Source organism: Rattus norvegicus, chromosome 1 (genome assembly GCF_021556685.1).
Source record: "Rattus norvegicus strain SHRSP/BbbUtx chromosome 1, alternate assembly SHRSP_T2T, whole genome shotgun sequence".
Lineage (NCBI taxonomy): Eukaryota > Metazoa > Chordata > Mammalia > Rodentia > Muridae > Rattus > Rattus norvegicus.
The window spans coordinates 268,757,718-268,780,569 of NC_141534.1; the positions used below are offsets into that span (position 1 = coordinate 268,757,718).

A 22,852-nucleotide genomic window follows, 5' to 3' on the forward strand; every position below is an offset into this window, starting at 1 on the left:
GTAACTTCTGTATAAAACCTCAGAGCGTAACCTGTTTGATAAAGAGATGAGGAAGAGAGCTGGGGGAGGGTAGGAGTCATTGTAAACTTCTTGTAGCCGGTTAAGCACTTTTGGATTGGATTTCCCTATGAGGAATTTCCCAAGGGAATGGAATTGAATTACAGCCCCGCTTACTAGCATGTCCATAAGAGAAATGGTTACACCTCACCTGTCAGCCAGTACACCCAGCTCAGCTGCCTTCCAGAGTCCCAGGTTCAGTGGCCAAGTGATTTGCTGGAGAAAAGGGTTGTCTTCCCAAACCGTGGGGTGGTGGCTGCAATTATAGATAGCTATCAAGCCCCGTGATCTGATCTTGTCATTTCTTGGTGGGAACCCGGGCCTAGGAAAGAGCAGCTATCCCACAGGTGGACAAAAAGGTGGTGAAAATTATCAGAGGCCCAGAGAGAACACCCTTGGAAAACAACTGAGCCTAAAGTTCGCAGGCAGGAAGGGTTGACACAATGTTTCATGTTTACAAAAGGATACTATCCTCCCCAACCTAACCTTCCCACACACTGTTTATTTTTGTTGTTGTTTTGTTTTTGTTTTTTGATTTTTGTAAGATCCAGGGAAATTTTCTGGTTATCAATGAAACTGTAAGTCAATAATGCCTAAAAGAAAACATATGAGGGCTAGCCTGTGGGCAGTGCACTTAGTCAATTCAGAAGAGAGGACTCCTAGTTTTCACATGTTTGCTTACCCAGATGTGTGCCAAACAGGTGATTGAGAAGTCTTTTCATGTTTCACGGGCTGGCACACTGCATCTAGGGCAAAGTAGCCAAGTTGGAAGAGTTTCGGGTTTCATCGGGACAAAGCCACATAGCCTGAAGGGTTGAGTGGCCTCTGCTACACACATAGCTAAAAATAATAACCAGTTGTCTCTCAGCTCTCAAGAGGTGGAAGCAGGAGGACTATGAATTCCAGGCCACTCTTGGCTATAGAGCGAGCTACATGGGCCAGCTTGTCCTATGCAGCCAGATCCGTATCAATAATAATACGACTACGACGATGATGATGATGATGGTGATGATGGTGATGGTGGTGATGGTGGTGATGGTGATGATGGTGATGATGGTGATGGTGATGATGGTGATGGTGGTGATGGTGGTGATGGTGATGATGGTGATGGTGGTGATGGTGATGATGGTGATGGATAGCACGTGGTAGAGCCAGTCCCCAATGCTAGCCCCTAAGTTTGCTCTGGCTTGGCTCACTGCCAAAAGAGCCCCAAGCCATAGGTACTGTGACCATTCACATTTTACACATACAGACCTGGATAACATGGCCCCAATCCCTATAGCTGGGAAATGACACTGTTAGGCTTTAAACCTTTAGGGGACAGGCCTGAGTCCCTAAGTACAAGATTCTTGGTGCTTGTGGTCTCAGGAGCCACCTTGCTAGAGACACAAGGTCATTTGCAGGGTAAGGACTAATGGGCTCCATGTGCCTCTGAAGCTGAAAGAAGGGAGTCTTAGCATCAGTGATGCTGTAGGCGTCATGCTAATTGTTCTTAGGGTCACATACATCAGAGGCTCTTCTTAGAACGCATTTATCATAATCATCTTCATCATTCTGCATGTGTGTGTATGTGTGTGTATGTGTGTGTATATGTGTGTGTATGTGTGTATATATGTATGTATATGTGTTGTTATGTGTGTGTATGTGTGTGTATATGTGTGTTGCTTATGTGTGTGTATTGTGTGTATATATATTTGTATTGTTAATATGTGTGTATATGTGTATTGTATGTGTATGTGTGTGTATGTTGTTTACGTGTCTGTATGTGTATGTTGTTTATGTGTGTGTGCATGTGTGTATGTGCATATGTGTGTGCATGTGTATGTGTGTGCATGTGTGTGCGTGTGTGTGCATGTGTGTAGACAGAAGGACAACCTGTGAGGATCAGGTATCTCCTTCTACCCTATGACAGCCGGGGATTGAACTCAAATCGTCAGACTTGTTACCAAACCCCTTTCCCTGCTAAGCATCTCCCTGGCCCCAGCCTGAGACTTTATTTAGAAATTAATTCTCAGATTCCATGGCGGTGAGCTCCAGGCATCCTCCATGCCTGCTCTGGACTGCCTTGTGTTTCTTAGTTTACAAATCATTTTCAGGGTCTATCCCCAGCATGGCTGTGTGACATTTTTCCTGGTCTCCAGAGGAGAAACAGGACCAGAGCAGAGCTGCTGGACTCTCTTGTGCCAGACCTCAGACAGAGTCTGTCTGACCCCCATCCTTACAGGAAGACCACCCAGCTGTCCGAAAGCCAGGCACTGTCTTAGAAATCTCTTCAACAGTGATTCTCAGAACGTTGGGGCGGGGGAGGGCAGTACACTGGGCTTGACCACAACGAAATTCTACCTCTCTAGGGGTCAGAACAAGAGAGCAATACTTGTAAGCCCTGTCCTGCTTCCGTGAAGATGCTGGTTTCTCCATTACCGCACAAAAGGGACGTGTGGGCAAAATGCTCAGTTTGCTTACAAATCCGTACTGTTTGACTTCTGGAGTCCTCCTAGGTGCGGAACCACAGAAACGGCCTGTGTAGACGAGAGAGTGCACGTTGGGAGCTTGGAGTGCACGCTTCTGCTCACAGCCTAGTTTTGCTTGTTGTCAAGAAGGTCAGACAGCACAGTGCATTTTCTTTGTCTTTGAGTTGCCAGGCAGCGTTTAAGAAGCGGAACGTCTCAAATAGAGATATTGATTCCCAAGGTCTCACAAAAGTTGCATATTCTGGAAACAGCGAGCGCACGTTGCTGTCCACACTGCACCGCTGAGGCGATGCCTATGGACCACCTCTGTTTCCCTCATCACCTTATTGGTTGATGGAAAGGGGGAAGGAGGGAGAGAGGGGAGGAAGGAGAGACCAGCATGCAGAGGTAGACTTAGATGGTTCTTGCTCAAACACATCATAGATGGTGAAGTAGTAATGCCATTTTGGAATGGGCCAGTCCCCAGTCTCAGCACTCAAATCCCCGTGGGCTCCAGGGTAGGACCTGTAAGGAAGCCCCTTTGGGGGCCAAACCCCAACTCCATGGAATGCAGATTTTTCATACCTGGGGGTCCCCTCTTCTCTAATCCAGGAAAAGATCTCTGGAAAAGGGGAGAGATTGAATCCCCCCGAAACTTCTCGTAAATTCAAGGGGGAAAAAATTCCCATAAAGACAAGAACTTGATTGCAAGCAGGAGTCCATCTCGTTGGCTTTGCAGTGTACACTGGTATTTAGGGAAATCAGGTCGCTGGAGTCACATGTGTGTGTAAGCACGGATATATTTATATTCTAAATGCATTAGGGTTTCCCAGATGCAAAAGGAATTCTGCTGTCACAGAGAAACAGCATGGCAGAAAACCCAGCAGCCGGGATTTTTAAATAAAACATGTTTTCTCTTCATAATTAATATAACAAAGTTTCCCGGCTTAGGGTTTGGCAAAGATCCCAGGGAAAAGTAGCGAGGGAGGGGCTGTGTGACTTCCTGTGATCAACCCAACAAAGGAGGTCCTGGAGGACTCAGTGCTGAGAGGGCTCTCCTGGGCCCACCCCTCCCACACTGCACACCGAGTAATTTGAAAGTAACAGCAATAATATAAACTTGTTGACACTGATATCTCGTAACAGTGCCACCAACATTTACTGGCTTTTACCACACACTTCTTGTGGTTTGAACTTCCTGATAAGCCCATGAGGTGGGGCCACAGTCAATTTCATAAATAATTTCATAAAGCTACAGAGACAAGGTAACCTGTCCAAGATGGCGCCCATGGCAGGTCAGAGAGCTGGACTGAAACACATCTACCCAAAGCCAGTTTCAAGGTGTGTACGGAAGGTGACATCGGTGGGTGGTCACAACAGGCTCTATCTACCCTAAGGATGACAGGTCTGTTTGATGTGGATCCAGAGGTGTCAGGCTAGACTGCCACCTTAATTCCGGCTTCCACTAAGAGGTGAAGTTGGTTCCTCCTGGTAGCTAGCCTCCCTTCAGCCCAGGAAGCTTCCCTTCAGAAGAATCAGTCATGCCAGACAACCAAGTAATTAAACTTCAGATATGGCTGAATCTGCTTCAGACATTCGGCCATAGCCTACACTGATGTCTTAATACATTTGTTAAACAGACTTACCTTTGACTACTTTATTTTTCAAGATTTATTTTTATTACTTTCCTGTGTGTATGTAAATGTGTGTACATGCATACATGTGTGTACATGCCTGTGTGTATGTGAATGTACATGCACTCACATGTACATGCATTGTGTACCTGAGTGTGTATGTGAGTATACATGCATGTGTGTGTACTTGGATGTACATGCATGCCTGGGTGTGTGTACATGCATGTGTGTATGTGAGTGCACATGCAGGCATGTGTGCATGGGTGTATGTGCATGTGCACATGAGTGTACATGCATGTGTGCACAAGTATATATACATGTGTGTACATGAGTGTACATGCATGCCTGTGTATGTGTGTACATGCATGTGTGTATGTGAGTGTACATGCATGCATGTGTACACAAATGTACTGCATGCATGTGTTCTTGAGTATGTATGCATGCATGTGCACTAGAGTGTATATGCATGTGTGTACAAGTGTACATGCATGCGTGTGTGCATGAGTGTACATGCACATGGAGGCCAGAAGTTGGTGTCAGATACCTCCTCTGTCACTCTTCGTCTGTTTCTTTTTTTTCTCACTATGTAACCCTAGGGAACCTAGAAACCAGAGAGCTCTATCTGCCTCTGCTTCCCAATTGCCAAAATTAAAGATGTGTGCTACCATACCAAGCTCCCTCCTTATTCCGTGAGATAGGGTCTCTCTCTCTGAGTTTAGAGCTCACCTGCTCAGCTAAGATGGCTGGCTGGCAAGCTCTAAGGATCCTGCTGTCTCCATTCCTTGCTAGAGGGACCACAGGCACAAGCTACCACCATGCCTAGCTTTCCACGTGGGTTCTTGGGAATTGAATCCATGTCTTTACGCTCTCATGACAAACACATTACTGACCAAACCATTTCCCCAACCAGGAAGTCTTTATAACTGAGGAAACAGAGGTAAGACGCCAATCAACAGCTGTACAGGAAAAGGATGAACCCTCGGTTTCCTGGGCTAAAGAGAACTGACTATAATTCAGGAGACACCTGACATCAGCTTGTGCCCTCCACATGCATGTACACACACACACACACACACACACACACACACACACACACACTAAAAACAAGGACAAAGGTCAGAGTCACCAACAACCCCTGGGATAAGAATGCATTTTCTGGCCTCACCTGCACCCATGGGATCCTGCAGATCCCAGGTCTCCACAGGGTCCCTATGCACTACAGTGTGAAACCTAGAGACTTTAAACCGAAGTGATCCAGATCCAGAAATGCTCTCTTGTCTTCCCTGCCTATCTGTGCCTGCTCTTGTCACGTGAAACATAGCTCTCAGGCAGCTAGGCAGTTGTAGCAGGGGAACCTCTTGGAGTCCCTCTGAGCTAGAAACAGAGGGTTAGAACTAGAGTACATAAACTCATGTGTGCCCCCAAAGTCCTCCCAAATTTCTCAAGAGCCACTCCCTGGTGTCAGCTTCCTCCCCTCATTTGAAGCCTGTCTAGCTCCTCTCTATAAAGGGCTCCCTGCAGGTCTTCAAGAAGGAATCCATCTGCAGTACCTTCCTTTGGGGTATCCACCCCACAAAAGCCTTCCCTCCCCACCTAAGCATCAAGGCACGGCCATGCCGAGCCTACCAACTGAGGCAGCACTGAGAACATTCCAGAGAACTGAGACTGCTTGTGGGTAAAGAAATGGTTGGCTTCCCACCAATCTCAATCATTTCTTCCAATAGAAAGTAACAAGTGTGGTTCTGATGTGAAGTGCACCCCAGACCCGTGGGCTCATTTTGAACACTTGTCCCCTAGTTGGTGATATTTTTGTGAAAGGTTACAAACAGAACCTTTGAGATGTGGGCTCTAGCTGGTTGATATAGACCATGAGAGGCAGCCATTGAAGATTATAGACTAGTCCTAGTTCTGGCCAAGTATATCCCCTCTCTGCTCTTGCTGGGATCTGCTCAAAGCGTGTGGCAAGCTCCTGCCACTACAGAGACAACACTGCCTCAGCCACCCTGACAGACTTCAAGCAAGAACGAACCCGCCCTCTTTTAAATTGCTTGCTAGGTGTTTCCCTGGGACAATGCAAATGTAGCGAATGCAAGCGTTGTTGCAGATGAGGAACAAGAAGCTCGGCCATCCCCAGTGGGAGGAGCATGAGGTACAACTGTGGATAGATAACCGCACAGGAGATCTCAGGAAACACAGGCAGACCTGCCACCTGTCCCATCGAGGGACACACAACCAGAATAATGGAGAGAAGGGATGTGTCCAGGCTTCAGAGCTGGAGTAGTCCTAGTTGTTCTAAGTCCATGGCTGACCATTCTCTCTCCACTCTGGAGAGGTGACCATGCCCAGTCCTTTAAGAGAGACCAGCCAATTGTGAGTGGGTATTGTTTAAATCGCACTGAAACCAGGAATGGAGGTCAAGGGAGAAATGGGCAGCGATTTACACTCCGTATGACTAGCAAAGATGTTTCTTGAGATGTGTTCACCACAGTGGACTGGCTGAGACACCCTTTCATGCTCTCCCCAGCTGCCACTGTGGCCTTGTGGTTCCCACTGCCACCTCCCAAGCCTAGACCTTTCCAGACAGAACTTTAACACAGTGTCCCAATAACAGGGTCTTTGGTCTTCTCACCTCAGTCCAAACCTGCTTCTTTGGGATTAAAGAGCCCTTCTGTCTTCTCTATGCTGGGTAATTTCTGTCAACTTGACACAAACTACAGTCACCTGTGAGAAAGGACCCTCGGCTGAGAAATCCTCCCCACGCCCAGATTGCCCCGTGGACAAATCTGCGAGGCATTTTCTTGACTGTTGATTGCTGTGAGGAAACAGCTTACTGTGGATGGTTCCATCCTTGGGAAGATGGTTCTGGGAGATGTAAAAAACAAAACAAAACAAAAAACAAAACAAAAAAAACCAGCAACCAACCCGGAACGTGTGACGGGGACCAGCAAGCACGGTCCTCCATGGGTTCTGACTCTACTCCTCTCAATTCCTTCAGTGATATCCAACAATGGGGTCATGTGAGACAAGTTAACCCTTTCTCCCACGTGGCTCTTGGTCATATTGACTACAGCAAGAGAAACCAAACCAGGAGAGTCTCCGTCCTTCTACTGCAGTGCGGTCATGCGGTGACCTCCTAATCTCTCTCCCTGGTGGCCAGGACTCTGATGGACCGAGGACGTTCATATTCCAAGGCCATGTTAATGCTCTGGGTGAAGGTTGATAATTATGGCGTTGGAATGGTGAAGGGCCATGGGGAATAATCAAGACAGTGTATATGGATCATTTTACCACCACCCCTGGCTCACTGACAGCTCTTCGAAATTCGGCAGAGAGCTCCGTTTTCTCATCTGCTTCTTGGCTATTCCCTCACACACACCATTTCTTCCGCTGAGTCTCATCTTTGGATTCTTCAGTCCCAGGAGGAAGGTCTCTCCTATTATTTCCTGCCTGAGGAAGATCAGAATAGAATTGTGGGGAGAAGGAGACAGATGGTATCTATTCTGCCTGCTTCTGATACAGGGGGGTTAGTACGTAGATACCCGGATACCAACCAGGTGTCGGAGTGCCTCCATCTGCCACCGCAGCCTCTCCCTGAGTGGGAGCAGAGTCAGGCAGGGAGTACACAGACCTTGCAGGAGCAGAGGACTGGGGGGAAGGGTGTGTGTGTGTGTGTGTGTGTGTGTGTGTGTGTGTGTGTGTGTGTGTGTGTGTGGTCGTGGGGAAGGGGGCAGGTGGGTTCCAAGGGGGCCAGACTGGTTCTGCTGGGAAGCCTATTTCCAGTTTAAATTCCTTCAGCGGCCATGCCTAGAAAGGACATGTCTGCCACCTGCTGGCTCTAAGTAGAACAACAGCAGCTGTCCCTCGGACTCCCTGTGCAGCCAAGATTTGAAACTCTGGCACAGGTGACATAGGGCTTTTCTCTGCTGGCTCAGAAAAGATATCTCTCCTGCCCTGCCCACTACTCAGGGCTGGCAGCAGCCAGGCCTGCCCATCCCAGTCAGCTCGAACTGAAAAGCCCAAGTGGTATCTTCCTATGTAGGGAGGGACACACACCATGGGTCCCCCACAAGTTCTATGGGGGAGATGGGACTGAGCAGAGAACCAGATCCAAGGTGCAGCCACTGGCTGTACCGGGGGTGGAGTCACTCTCCAGGGACCCCCAGCCTTTCTTCTGGCACCTCATAACTCTCATTTCCCTAGGCCTAAGAATACCCCTCCCCACCTCCAGTGAAATACATGTCCCTATCTCGTTCCCTATAAAAACAGGGGTGGATAACTGCAAGGTAATTAAACAGAGACACACTCCAGATAGCATTTCCCTTCTTCCTTTTTGTCTCTTTCCTCCTATTCCAACCTAAGGAAAAGGGGGACGAGATGCCAGGAGCCCCTCCCCCATGCACTTTGTCTCCCCCACACTTGCACTCACTCTCCCGAGTATCCTTTGTTTGTTTCCTTGTCATTTCCAAATAGAGGGCAGACAGCACCCTAACCCATCTCTAAAGATGCTGTCCTACAGAAGTGCGATGTCCCCATCCACTCTTGGGAAATTTAGCAGCGACACTGACACCATGACATTATCTAATGCATCTGTATTTAGGTCCCCCGGTGATCTCAACAATACCCTAACCCAGCGTCACACCCTGCACTTGAGCTAGAATAGCCAGCCCTCGTCCTTTGCTCTTAGGGCAGTATCATCTCAGTGGTGTTGAGATCTAGGGGGTCCAGACAGGTGTCCTGTGGAGGGCCTCTGATCTGGAAAGCAGAGTGGGGACCCACTCCACCCCCGAGGACACATTTCTACCAAGGATGCTATTTAATGATTCACTGTGCTGCATCCCAATGTGTCCTTTCACTTTCTCTGTAACGAGACGTCTGCCCAGTCCCCACTAAGGTGCAACAGAAAACCACGACCTGAGTGGGGAGTTATCACAGACAGTTCAGTGCAAGTGCACAGATCTGCACTAGAGCCCTAGAGTTCATGTACAAATGTGGCCTGTGGTAGTGTATGCTTGGAGTCTCAACTTTGGGGAGCTGAGGATGGGATGATCTCTGGACCCTGTTGGCCATCCAGTCTAGCCAAGCCTTTGGCTTCTACATGTGTGTCCACACAAGTGCAAACATACCTGTGTACACGGATGTCCTCACACATGTCCACCTGCACATGTGTGTTCACATGTGTGTGTGCTTGCACACACACACACACACACACACACACACACACACACAGAAGAAATGAATGGAGGTGAGGTGCTGTTCTGACAGGGCCTCTGTACTGAGACTTGGTCAAGAGCGTGAAAGAGGGTTTCTGGTTGAGGAACTATCAGTGCAGAGGCTCAGGTGGGAGGAGCTGGGCTTGATCCCGTCTGAAGCCAGACATGACAGCTGTTCTCTAGGGGCAGGGAAGAGCGTGGGAAGAGGTTTGCATGTCAGGGCAGGTGTTTGTATTTTACTCCAGGAACACTGGGAAACCTCTGGAGAGCTTTAAGCATTTGCCCATTTCCAAACTACAGGTGTGGTCACCCCAAGAATGACTTAGACTAGAACATAAGTCTTAAGTGTCCTCCTCTGTTAACGGGGTTGTCATGGGAACATAATGCAGCCATGCCACTCATGATCCAGGAGCAACTGCCCAGTTAATATTGCAGAGATCCCCGGGCTGCCATGTCCCAACAGGTGTGTGCGAGGGACATGAGTCTGCAGAGACGAAGGGTCAAGATGTGCGCACGGGAGAGGGAGTATCTTCCAATAGTCTCCCTCAGCAGACTCCCGGCATGCCTGTGTCTGGGGAGTGGTAATTTCTGGCCGAGGGGATCTGAGGAAGGAGCCTGCAGCTCCGTCACACACTCACTGTGCCCTTTTGTTTTTCAGCTCTCACTGATGCCATTCATTGCACCTCCAGACCCAGGTGAGTGTGGCCTCACCCCAGGCTTCCACCAGCCAAGGGCCAGAATATAGCAGCACTTACAGGGCCTTGGGACTCAGCTGGTTTCAGGGCATCCCGGAAACCCTTGAGAATTTACCCAGAAACACTGAGGCCATATAGCCCTCCACACAGCCTTGAGCTGCCAGTCTCTGCCACCTAAGGGAGAAACTACAGAGAAAGAAACCGAGGCCCAGATGAGGGAAGCAACTGGTTCCTTGTCCATTCGTGACTGGAGAGAGAAAGAATGTGGCCAAGCAATTCCCCACAGGGAAGCCAAGACACCAGACAGGTTGTTGCCCATCGAGGACCACCACCTCCACTACTGTACTTGGGCTTAGGGTTTCCAGAAACTCCATAGGAAGTCTCAGGTCGATAACAAGGCACACAGCACCGAGAGTCAGGTAGACCGGAGGTGGAAGCCATGTCCGGCATTGGCCTGGTGTTAGGATTGCATTCAACACTAGGCATGGTGGATGCACCTGTAGTCCCAACACCCGGGAAATGGAGGTGGGAGATCGGGAGTTCAAGAACGGCGTTAGCTTCATGGCAGGTTTGAAGATGGTAGACTACGAGAGACCCTGTCTCAAAACAAACAAACAAACAAACAACCACAGCCCCACAAAACGATTGCATCCAGGTAGATTGTAGAGTATCTGACATGCCCAGTGGACTGGCTGGTTCCTCACAGGCCCTGTCTCTCCTAGACTCACCCTGTCACCTTGAACCCTCTCTGTTTCTTCTGCCCAGTGACATACTACAGTGGACCAAACAGTATAACACCCTTCAGCCTGCTCTGAGTTTGGGGTAGAAACTCCTCACTATTCTAAGAGAGCAAAGGCAGACATCCCCACAGGTAAGGGACTGGGTTGGTCACGATCAAAAGACCAGAGCAGGCAGCCTGTGTTTGGAGAGGACAGATGTGATTCGAGCTTCCTTGGTGCAAATCCTGATCCACCATCAACCTTCTCCAGGACAGAGTGCTGGATGGGCAGAGAGACAGTGGCAGTTCAGAGCAGATGACCCAGACTTGCGCCCCATGTCCTCATGGGATAGAATAGAAGCATGTGTCCAGGTGAGCGTGGACCATAGAGGGACTCTGCATCTTTCCCCAGAGCAAAGCAGAAAGATGCAAAGGCTCAGAGGCCCCAATTTAGACTCCTGGCACTCATAGAGTTCAGAGAAGAGCCAAGGCCAAGGCTGGAAGGGCATCATTTCTCCAGCCTCGAGATCACCCTGCTCCAACATCAGCAAAGGGAGGTAGAAAGACCATAAGACATAGCTGTAGAAGCTATGGGGTGACAAGGAGAGAGACACAGGCATAGAAGTGTCAAAGCACCTCGGTTTCAGGTGTCCAGAGTGTCTTATGGTCCAGGAAGATAGCTCAGTGAGTAAAGTGCTCACCTTGAAGCATGAGGCACAGATTCAAAACCCACGAGAATGCTAGATGGACAGAGTGTCCCCTTGTCATTCTCACCTTGGAAGGTGGGAGCAGGGATCCCTGGAGCAGGCGGTTGGTGAGACTAGCTGTAACTCTGGGTTTGACTGAGAGACCCTACCTCAACAAGCAAAGTGGGAAACAATTTAGGATGATTCTTGATCACTCTGTCTTCCACATGCGCATGCACCCATGTGCATACATACATACACATGCCCACAGACGTGCAAAAATGCATGCACACAAGCACCACACACTAAACACACTATCACACACCACACACACACACCACACACACAAATGTACCACATACACAAACATACCTCACTCATGTACCACACACACACATACTACACACACACAAACATACCTCACTCACATACCACACACACACACTACACACACACATGCTACATATAACACACACACACTCACAAATATACCATACATACAAACATACTGAACACACACATACCACACAGAGACATACCATGCATATCACACACACACACACACACACACACACACACACACAGGCCACACACACACATACCACACACAGACATGCCACACATATCACACACACACACACACCACACAGACATGCCACACATATCTCACACACACACACACCACACACAGACATGTCACACATATCACACACACACACACCACACAGACATGCCACACATATCACACACACACACACACACCACACACAGACATGCCACACATATCACACACACACACTCACCACACAGACATGCCACACATATCACACACACACACACCACACAGACATGCCACACATATCACACACACACACACACACACACCACACAGACATGCCACACATATCACACACACACACACACACCACACAGACATGCCACACATATCACACACACACACACACACCCCACACAGACATGCCACACATATCACACACACACACACACACCACACAGACATGCCACACATATCACACACACACACACACACACACACATACAGGAAAAAGAAAGATTTAAGAAGTATCTTCACAAGGCACTCTACCACTGTCTTCCAGAATGTTGCACATGATGTTCTGGAATTAGGCAATGAGCTGATTGAAGAAAAGAGTGGGTTCATTCAGTGTGTCCATACGGCTCTAGTTGACTAGATTACAAAGCAAGGCATCATTTGGCCTACAGACAGACAGAATTTCCTAACATTAGACTATCTAAACTTTGAATGGACTCTTGGGAAGAAGGAGTGACCGCCCCAACACCAGAGGCATTTAAGACAAAGACTTAAGTTGGAAAACAACTTAGGGAAGAGTGAACAGCATGAGACTGAGCACACCAAGACACCGAACCCCTACAAGAGCGATACAGATAAGGTCTGAGAGTCAGGGAGCAATGGAAGCGGGTAGGCCCTGGCCAGGGCCTATCTCCAGATGGCCTCTGGCTGTGGACTGAGGACGTCAGATTTAAGGCATATCCTCACGTGGGGCTGTTCTTTGATGAGATTCATCAGCTCCAAGCTCCCCTCAGACAGCAGCATGCTGAAGAGACGCCCCTCTCAAGCCCTCAGGCAACCTGCTTCCTCAGTTGGTCTTACCAGTGCCAGGACATGGCAAGGGCCTTGCTGGAGCAGAAGGTGCCTGGTCCCCAGTCCCCAGTGTGTAGCAGAGGAGGTGACCATCAAACAGTACAAGCTCTGCCCATCTCCCTGAAGCAGGTGACACAGAGCCTGCAGGCCCGCGGAAATGCATCTTCAAAGCTGGCTTGGCTCTGCCCAGCACCACAGGCTGTGCCCATCCATCAGCTGTCCTGCTGCCTGCCAGCAAGGCGCTCAGCCGTAGTTGCCTGCCAGCACGACTGGAAATGTCACAGGCAGCCCGACAGGGCTGGGGTTTGGGGGGAGGCACCTCAGAGGAGCCAGCTGTGGCACAGTGATGGATGAAGCCACCCGGGATGACATTCCATGGATTTTTCATTCCATTCCACACATCTGGCAAACTCCTTTAGCAGAGCAGCTGTGGAGTTCCCACAGCACCAACCGCCAGCTCTTTCCAAGAGGCCCTCACCACGGACCACAGGAATCCTGGAAAGGGACGAGGGGCCTGTGCTAGCTGAAGACTTCCTGAGCAGGTCATCGTCTGAAAGCCAAAAGGCCAAAGGTTTTCTAACCTGAACTGCGCACGAGATGCCAGGTTCGTGAGAGGGCGCATGGGACTTGGAGTTAGATGAACCTGGATGTGGATGCCCTTCTGCCTCAGAGTTTTGAGCTGTAGAATGCAAATAATGATCACCTTCACCGAGGAGGTTGACAGTTACACAGCTTCGTAGAGTATCTGACACACAGAAAGTGTTGAATATTGAATATGCAGTAACCTACCATTAGAATTATTTGTGTTAATTTGGAATACCCCTAACACTTTTCACAGTTATTTCTACCTAGACTCCGGTAAAGGAGCAAGGCCACAGGATTTCTTTTTCATGCATAATGTGAAATGCTTCCAAGAGTCACACTTTCTTCCCAAGGTTCTCAGAAGTTCAGAGGAAGTCTCGGGCGATCTGAGTTTAAACCCAAATCAGTCTTTGTATGGGTGCATGCATGTCCGTGGACTCCAGAGGACAACCTCAGGCACAGTTCCTGAGACAGACTCTCTCTCTCTCTCTCTCTCTCTCTCTCTCTCTCTCTCTCTCTCTCCCTCTCTCCCTCCCTCCCCCCTCACTAACTCACTTTGCATGTGCTGCACACATGTGCATGTGACATTACACATATGTACGTCCATGTATGTATGAAGGCATTGCACACACATTGCAGTGCTGGAGGTCAGAGGGCAACCTCTGGAGTTGGCCCTTGTCTACCCCTGTCCTTGAGGCACAGTAATATTCATTGCCACACATGCCAAGCTACCTGATATATAACTTTCTGAGGATTCTGAGATGGGTCTCTCACAGGTCTGGAACTTAACAGTGGTCTGAGTAGGCTTATCAGTGGCCCCAGGGATCACGCTGACTCTACCTTCCCAGCACTAGGATTATAAGTTTGTAACCCCAACTCCTGATTTATAAAATGTGGATTCTGGAGGTTGAACTCAGGTTCCCTTCCTTTCAAGAAAGGCACTTTACCAACTATGTCTCCAAAGACGTTTTGTCCAGTCTACCAGAGCTGGACCAGATTTCCTGTCAGATGATAGTCCCATTCTACCAAGAAAACAATCAGACAACTTTATAGACTTGTAACAAGATCATGGGATATTTTTTTTTCCAGTACGAATCTCACCTATGTCCTTCCTAAGGTCCCTGCTCATGCTGCTTCAAGCTGGGCCAATCAGAAGGCAAGGAGGTTTGGTCGCAGATAGACTCCATCGGTCACACATGGCAACAATACACTGGGCTCTATGCTGGGCACAGTGGGAAGACAGAGCAGAGGCAGCCTCATTTTAAGATTTGAGGAAACAAAGAGGACAGATGTGTTAAGACCCAGAGTGAGACAAAGAAGTTCCAGTCAAGACATCCATACCCTGCAGTTAACAAGGCTAGTGAGGAATGCCCCTGTATCTTAACCCCCAACGCCATGAGCAACCCAGTGTCAATCAAGCCTGTGTGTCTGTTGTTGTTATAACCCCACCTTGGAGATGTCCATCAATAGCACGTATTTGGGTATTAATTCCTTGGGTGCAGTTTAATCTGCACTCTTCTGGTCTAGACCAGGTCTAGTTGATCTGAGCTGGATTTCCTTGCACTTTCAGCCATCTAGAGGTTGGTCTGCCATCTCATTTTGCTGGCTTCCCCATGTCTGGGATTCATCTGGGCACGCTGTTGACTCTTGTGACAAAATAGACCAGACTATTTCCACAGGAGTCAGTGGGGCCCAGGAAAGTGAGCAAGAACAAGGGAGAAGGAGGAAGGAAGGAAGGAAGGAATGAAGGAAGGAAGGAAGGAAGGAAGGAAAGAAGGAAGGGAGGAAGAAAGGAAGGAAGGAGGGAAGGAAGGAGGGAAGGCAGAAGGGGAAAGGACAATGAGGTTTCGGGGTCAACCTTAGAGCCAATCCCAAAGTCAGCAAAGAACCAAGAGGTGGGCCGTGAACCATCTCTGGCTAAAATGAACTGGTAAGTCCTACTGCAAGAGAAGAGAGGCAGGAGGCTGGAGAATTGGGGTATTCATATCATCGGATTGGCTCAAACCAAGTCAAATAACCAGGACTGAAAGCGAAGACGCCAGGCTTCCATGTGGCCACACCCACTCTTCCCCTACACCACCCTCAGTCTCCTCAAGACTGTTCACACTGGAGGCTCCTCTAGGACAAGGCCACATCCCACTCTTGTTGGTCTAACTTTATAACACTCTGTGGTCCACAGTGCCTCCCACCACATAACATGTCATCCTCTGTAGGTTCACTGTATACTGTGCATACATGTGTCACCATGTTCTTCTTGCGTTCATACATCCAGTGAGAGGGAGTGTCAACATTACAGTAGAGGTAGGGGTCTGCCCAAATGGAGAGGCCTTGAACATCCTTGTGCAGTCCCCTAACTGAATGGCTTCTCCTTCCCTGGTGATCTGAAGCCTTTGCTGAGTCCACCCCTCCCCGGGACCCTCACCAACTGTGGGACTCACTGCATCTCCTCTGTTTCATGCTCTTTAAATGTGTGAGTGGCAAGTGCACGTGTGCAGACCTGTGTGTTTGAGTTTTGTACATGTGGGTGGTGTGTGCATGTGTAGGTGTGTGTACTTCATGTGATTTTATATGTTTGTGTATGTGTATATGTATGTGTATGTACTTGTGTATACAAGCACGCACACATTTATGTGTTTGCATGTATCTACACATGTAGAGGACTGCAGTTAATGGAGGGCATCTTTCACTTGCCGGCTATTTTTTTAACAGAATCTTTCATTGGACACAAATCTCACCAACTCAGGAAGAGTAGTAGCTGGGAGATCCCAAGAGCTCCCATCCCTGACCCCACCCCAGGAAGCACTAAAATTATAGACATGTGTCACCATGGTCTTCTTAGGCACATACGTGGTACACATCTGTACTCGGGTCTCAAGCTGTGTAGAAAGCACCTTGCATGGAGCGTCTCCCTAACCACAAAGAAGGGGTGTGGAGTGGGAATCCTTCTTTAAAACTAAGACCAGGCTCACTTTTTATTTATGTATTTATACACTTACTTATTTGTTATATATAAGTGCCCTGTCGCTGTCTTCAGACACCAGAAGAGGGCATCAGATCTCATTAGAGTTGGTTGTGAGCCACCATGTGGTTGCTGGGAATTGAACTCAGGACCTCTGGAAGAGCAGTCCGTGCTCTTAACCGCTGAGCCATCTCTCCAGGCACCACCACCCCCTCATGGGAATCCTTAATAGCACAGTCAAGATTAGCCAATCTGCCCTCCAATTTGTGGGACTATCAGAGGGGTTCAGTGAGCCCCCTGAAAGACTCTTATCTGTAAACACCTGAAAGAAAAGCAAAACGAGTCCGACAGTGGAGAAAGAGATAAATCGACGTGGCAATCAACCCTGTCTCCTTCAAATGTCAGTTTGGAATCTTTCGAGGCTAACTCAGGAAACCAGTTTTCTATTCCCGTCTCCCCCCCACCCCCCCTTTCCTACTTTATTATGTTTATGGAAGGAAACTTTATTGCTTCTGGAAGACTGTGGCCTTATCTTCAACCTAGAGCCTCATCCCTGGAAAGGTGGCCTTCTCTGGGGACATTTTCATAGCGGGGGAGAAGCAGCCACTGGAGACTAATAAGCAAGCAAAGAGGGTCTTGACTTGGCTCTCAGATAAGTGAGGCGAAACCTGGCCAAGGAACCAGTGTTGGCATATTCAAAAGAAGAAATAAAAAGACAATTCCATTTTTAATGGGAAATATAGAACAGCCACTGTGCCAAAAGTTGATTTTTCAGAAGCCACAGATATAAAGACTATTACAGAACACTGGGAAGACACATGAGGCAGCGTGCTTGGTAATCAGGCTCGGATAGAGAGCGTCCTCCTCACCATCGCTGCCTGGGTTGCCTTTCCAGTCAAGTGTCTGCATTCAATCCTGCCTCATTATCATATGTCTCTATGGTGGAGCGCTTCCTCCCAGCTTCCTGTGCCAACTTGCCATCCCCTCGTCAGCTGGAAAAGGCAAAATGAACTCAACTTTCTCCCTGTTCTAAACTTTGCTCCACCAGCCACAGGGCTTCCAGCATCTTCCAAGACTCCATGTAACCAAGAGCTCAAGTTCAGACACACACACACACACACACACACACACACACACACACACACACACACACACGTTTGACTCAAAGTCCCATGTAACTGAATTTTCCATCTCTGGGCATCGCGGCACTCTGTCTCCATTGGTAACCAAGGTCCAGGAACAGTGAGGGCTGTTAAGTAGCAGGCTAGACATTCAGTGGGGTTGATTGGTTATGTTCTCTTGTGTGTGTGTGTGTGTGTGTGTGTGTGTGTGTGTGTGTGTGTGTGTGTGTGTGTAAGGAGCCAGTTAAAGCAATGGAAAGAACCATTTCAAGCAATTGAGCATTGTTGAACTAGAGAGACACGGTGGTTGTACTGAAACTAACTTTAATTTAAATCTGGCTGTGGATCAGCCATGAGACTTTGGGCACATTGCTATTCTCCATAGGCCTCAGATACCACAATGTTAGGCCCAGTGGGCATACACTTTCCAGATTATTTTGAGACAGGATCTCATCGATCCCAGCCTGGCCTCAACCTTTCCACAGTCAGGGGTGGCTTGAACGCCTGATTCCTTTTGGCCTTTACCTCGTAGATTCCGATGCAATGGTGCCAATTGTCAACACAACTTCTGTACTCATCTAGGAGACCAGCCTCCAGGCACACTTGGGGGGGTGTGTTTTTCCCTCTGCACATGAATGTAAGGAGAGGATATGTTGACTGGGTTCATTGAGGGGAGTTCACCGTTTGCTGGCTTCAGACCTAGACTTTCTAAAATGGAGAAGGCAAGCCAAGTGCTAATGTCTACTCATCCCTCTATTCTTCCTGACTGCGAATCCGATGAGACCAGTGCTTCAGCCACCTGGCACCTTGACTTCCCCACCATGGAAGGCTGTACCCCTAACCTGTGATCCAAAATAAACCCTCCCTTCCTTAAGTGGATGTGTTGGGGTACCTTTATTTCATAGCTGGCACAGTGAAGGGAGCTAAGACATTTGGGATTACAGTGTTCCACCTGCTCATGAAGAACCGGGATCAGCGTGTAAAGGTCCTACCAGCTGAGTGACATCCCTGCCCCAGCTTCCCTGATTTTTATGTGGATAAACAAGAAGGTACCTGCAGACATTTAGAACAGGCCCAGTAAAAGTTCAGTAAAGATTGGCTGCTAAATGCCCTGTAGGAACAACGGAGAGATGCTTAATCTAAGAGGAAAGGGACAAGTGCCTTTGAATTCAAGATAAGATGACTAACGAAGTCTCATTGGAAAGTACTATGTCGCTCACTATGATGGCACCATGTGCTCTCTCCCTGGTAGACCCTGTGTAGACATGTGAAGACCTGGAGGCCACAGGCTGTTTCTCCCTGCTGTTGAGAGCTGAGAAACTTAGCTTGGAGAGTAAAATAGCCATAGACAAGGTCACACTTAGTGCAAAGTTGAGACTTGGTCTCCTCCAGGTGCTACCATCCAAATACCAGTACTGCCTTGTTGGACGATAACATCTCCCAAATTAAACATCACCAAGCCTGACCCTCCTGTCTTCCTGTGTTGCCGGGGAGAGATGAAAAGAAATATAATTCCTCCTTAAAGAATTTGAGCTCTCAGGGAAGAGGTGGTCCTCTAGATCAAGGATGACTTCCTTAGGCCTAACGACTAGGGTGTCTTCTGTCCTGTTCCTGCCCCTGCAGATTGGACCCCCGATGACTATTACTACAGTTACGAGCAGTCCAGTCCAGACAAAGACGCCAGTGTCACGCAGACCTCCCCCGAGAACCCCGACTGGTACTATGAAGACGATGGTGGGTGCCAATCCGGAGGGAGGGAGCGTGGCTGGACTTCCGTGTGGCCATGTGCAGGGCCTTTCTCTCCCCTCTCAGGCCTGTGTGGTTAAATAGGTACTGAAGAGCTTCGTAGACTGGATCTACCCCCCATTGAGTCCTGCCCTATGAGAACAGGGAAGGTGCTGAGAAACATCTCCCTACCTCTAGTACCAAGAGAGGAGCAGACTTGTCCAAGGCCGTGCAGTGAGGCAAGGCCTCGTCATCCAGCTCTCTGGACACTGCAAAGAATTGTCAGGCATAACATCAGCTCTGTGTCTTTGTCCTCAAGCTCTGTCCTAACCATGGAAAAGGATTTAGCTTACCTTTGAGTGTTTACATTCCAGCCCTGACAGGTCTGGATTTCTGCCTTCGTCCTTTTCCTTTCTCCTTTTGCTATCTGTAATCTGTGTGTGCATGCCCGTTCATGCATGTATGTAAGTCTGTGTGTATGTTTAGATGTTTGTGTACACCGGTGCATATAAAGCCCAGCAGGCAAACCCTGATGTCCCGATTCAGGACATCTACCTCAGTTTTTGAGACAGGATCTCTCACTAGCCAGGATTTATCCTGATTAAACTGCACTGACTGACCAGGGAGTCCTTCCCTCCCCTGGGGGTTCTGCCTGCTTCTATCTCCTGGGTGCTGGGATTATAAGTATTTGCTTCTCTGCCCAGCTTTTTCTTCAGACTCTTTATACAGTTGTTAGTGTGGCTATATGAATGTTTGTGTGTGTTTGTTTGTATGTTTTGTGTGTTTGTGTGTATGGGTATATTGTGTGTTTGTGTATGATTGTGTGTATAAGTATATGTCTACATACATCTGTATTTGTGAGTATGGCTGTGTGCATACATGTGTGTATATGTGTGAGTGTGCTTGGTATGTGTATACATGTGTATATGTGAACGTGGATGTGTATATAGGTGAGTGTAGTTGCACGTGTATTTGTGTGTGTGTGTGATTGTGTGTGTTTCTGTGTGTGAATGTCATTGTGAGTGGGGTGTGTGTGTGTGTGTGTGTTTCTTAGTATGGCTGTCTGCATGTGTATGTAGTCACACACTTAGTTTTGGTTCTGGCTCCTTAGACTGAACACTAGGACAGAAAGGGAAAATATGAAGCTAGAGGCAGGCAGCACCACATGACTGAGCCAGGGGAAGGCATGGGAAGCACTTAGCAGCTGGCATTAAAAAGCTGCCTTACTGCAAAGTGGCCTGGAAGGCAGGGCCAAGATACAGGGCACAGGGGGAACATCAGAAGACACCATCAAAACAGGAGCCAGGCCCCGGGATCCTACTTCCCGAACCAAAGAACAATGAGTGTGCGCGCAGGACAAAGAATTCCCCAAGGGAAGATCCATTCAGACGACCATGAAAAAGCCAAAGGCACAGATGAAATATGACAAATCTAACTGAACAAGGAGTTGAAGAAAGACGAAGGCCACCAGGTCATTTCCTCTGAGCTGTCAATTCTCTGTCACCCTCTTTCCTTTGCTTTTCCTTCCTGATGTTCAGAAAGCCTGTGTTTCATGAGGGGTGGGTTAGCTTTGCACACTTCTGCCTGACCTCCGCCCCTGGGCACTGGAAGTAGAGGAGGTCTTCAGGCTTGTGAAATGCCTTCAGCATCAGAGACAGACCCCAATGTACTCCCGGCGAGGTGGGAGGGGAAAAACACTCACAAGAGGAAGGGGACTTTCTCAATGAGAAAGCCGGGTCCAAAGCAGGGCCGAGGGACACAGTCACAATTGTGTCTGCCTGCCTCCCCTCTTACTGGCATGCGTTCCTCTCCCCGGCATGTGACTGCTGCTGCCCTTGATCTCGAAGGATGATACAGTTTTTGCCTTTGTCCAAGCAACAGTTCTATTGTTGATCTCCCGTTTGGGGCAGGTGGCCGACGTGAGGTGAGAAGTGGGTCTTCTCTTTGGATTGCCCCTCTCTGACCTTGACTTCTGCCTTTGTGTCTTAGATCCATGCCAGTCCAACCCCTGTGAACACGGCGGGGACTGTATCATCAGAGGGAATACCTTCAGTTGCAGCTGCCCGGCCCCCTTCTCGGGGAGCCGGTGTCAGACGGGTGAGCTCACTGCTTTGCTTCCTTTGTTCCCTGGGTTGACCGTGAAGCCCTGCTGCCTTCATGCAGAGGTGATAGGAAAACCACTGGGTGATCCTGGGGCAAAGGTTATGATTGCACAGGCTATGATCAGACATGGTGGTAGCAGGCTCGGTGTGGTCACAGGTGGCATCTGCGTGTATCCTGCCCCTAACACTGTGACCCGGAGCTCACGGTTCCATTCTACAGAGAAGACTGTTGAGGCCAAGAGAGGGTGAGAAACTGGGATATTTGCTTTTAGACTAGGAATGTGATCCTCATGTGATGACAGTAATAATAGCCCAGGGCACATAAGGCCAAGTTGGAGAACAGGGTGAACAGGAGCTGCAGACCTGCCCCTGACCACACAGCCGTTTAGGATGTCAGCAGAAATTAGAGCAGCCAGCGTGACTCCTGGGCTCTTTCTCCCACTCTCCTCCTGGTGTCTGCATTTAGAACTCATGTAGGGCTGTGTAATTGTGAGAATAGAGACACGGGTGAGGAGCTGGTGTTTGTCCAGTTGAGGGTCACCGCTGGGGTAAAAGGAGACAAAAGGTAGTGATAAGTGCAGAGGGCTTCATCGAGGCCTCTGGCCTTTGCGCCCCTCCCACTTATTCCTTCCATTTTGACCCTTAGGGTCTTTTGGGAAATGGTTGGGATCATTGGGGACACAGCCGAGAACACTGATGATCATTGAGATCAGTGAGAGCGCGGCCTTCCGTTCGCCCCTCTTCTCACAACTTGGGAGAATGACCAAAACTGGAAAAATCAAATATACGCAATAAGAGGTGGGAACACAGAGGTGTGAGCGTGGAAGTGTGAGTGTGGACACGTGAGTGAGGAGGTGTGAACATGGGGGTGTGAACAGCTATCAGAGTGTATGTTAAGATGGGGAAAAAAAAACCCAGCCAGGACCCAAGGTCAAGAGGAATCCGTGTCCTAGAGCAGCTTGGCATTCCAGGACTGTGGACAAAGCCAAGGATACAGTCAACTTGCCCCGCCTCCAATGTCAAGCTAAGCAGATCATACGTGCCCCAAGTAATGTCCCAGCCTTGCTCTCCACCTCTCTGTGTATCTCATACAGTCCAAAACAAGTGCAAGGACAACCCATGTGTCCAGGGCGATTGCCTCATTACCCAGACGCCTCCCTACTACCGCTGTGCCTGCAAATACCCTTACACGGGACCAGACTGCTCCAAAGGTGAGTGAGTGGCAGACGTTCTTCTGCACACAATGTTTTCTCTGCTCTCGTTTTGCCTAA

General features: G+C 48.8%; 1 protein-coding gene across 3 annotated transcripts in view; it reads left to right on the plus strand.

The window, feature by feature from the left end:
• The window catches only part of Habp2 (hyaluronan binding protein 2), a 34,145-nt gene that overhangs the window by 1,226 nt on the left and 10,067 nt on the right, over positions 1-22,852 (plus strand). For 2 of the 3 annotated variants that reach the window (XR_015681873.1, NM_001001505.3), the window contains 4 exon segments: positions 10,010-10,046; positions 19,378-19,488; positions 21,469-21,576; positions 22,676-22,792. Coding sequence is in view for 2 of the 3 variants with exons in the window: in NM_001001505.3 (NP_001001505.2) it covers positions 10,010-10,046; positions 19,378-19,488; positions 21,469-21,576; positions 22,676-22,792 (373 nt within the window). In the remaining variant the exon portion in view is untranslated. 3 annotated transcript variants of the gene reach the window in all.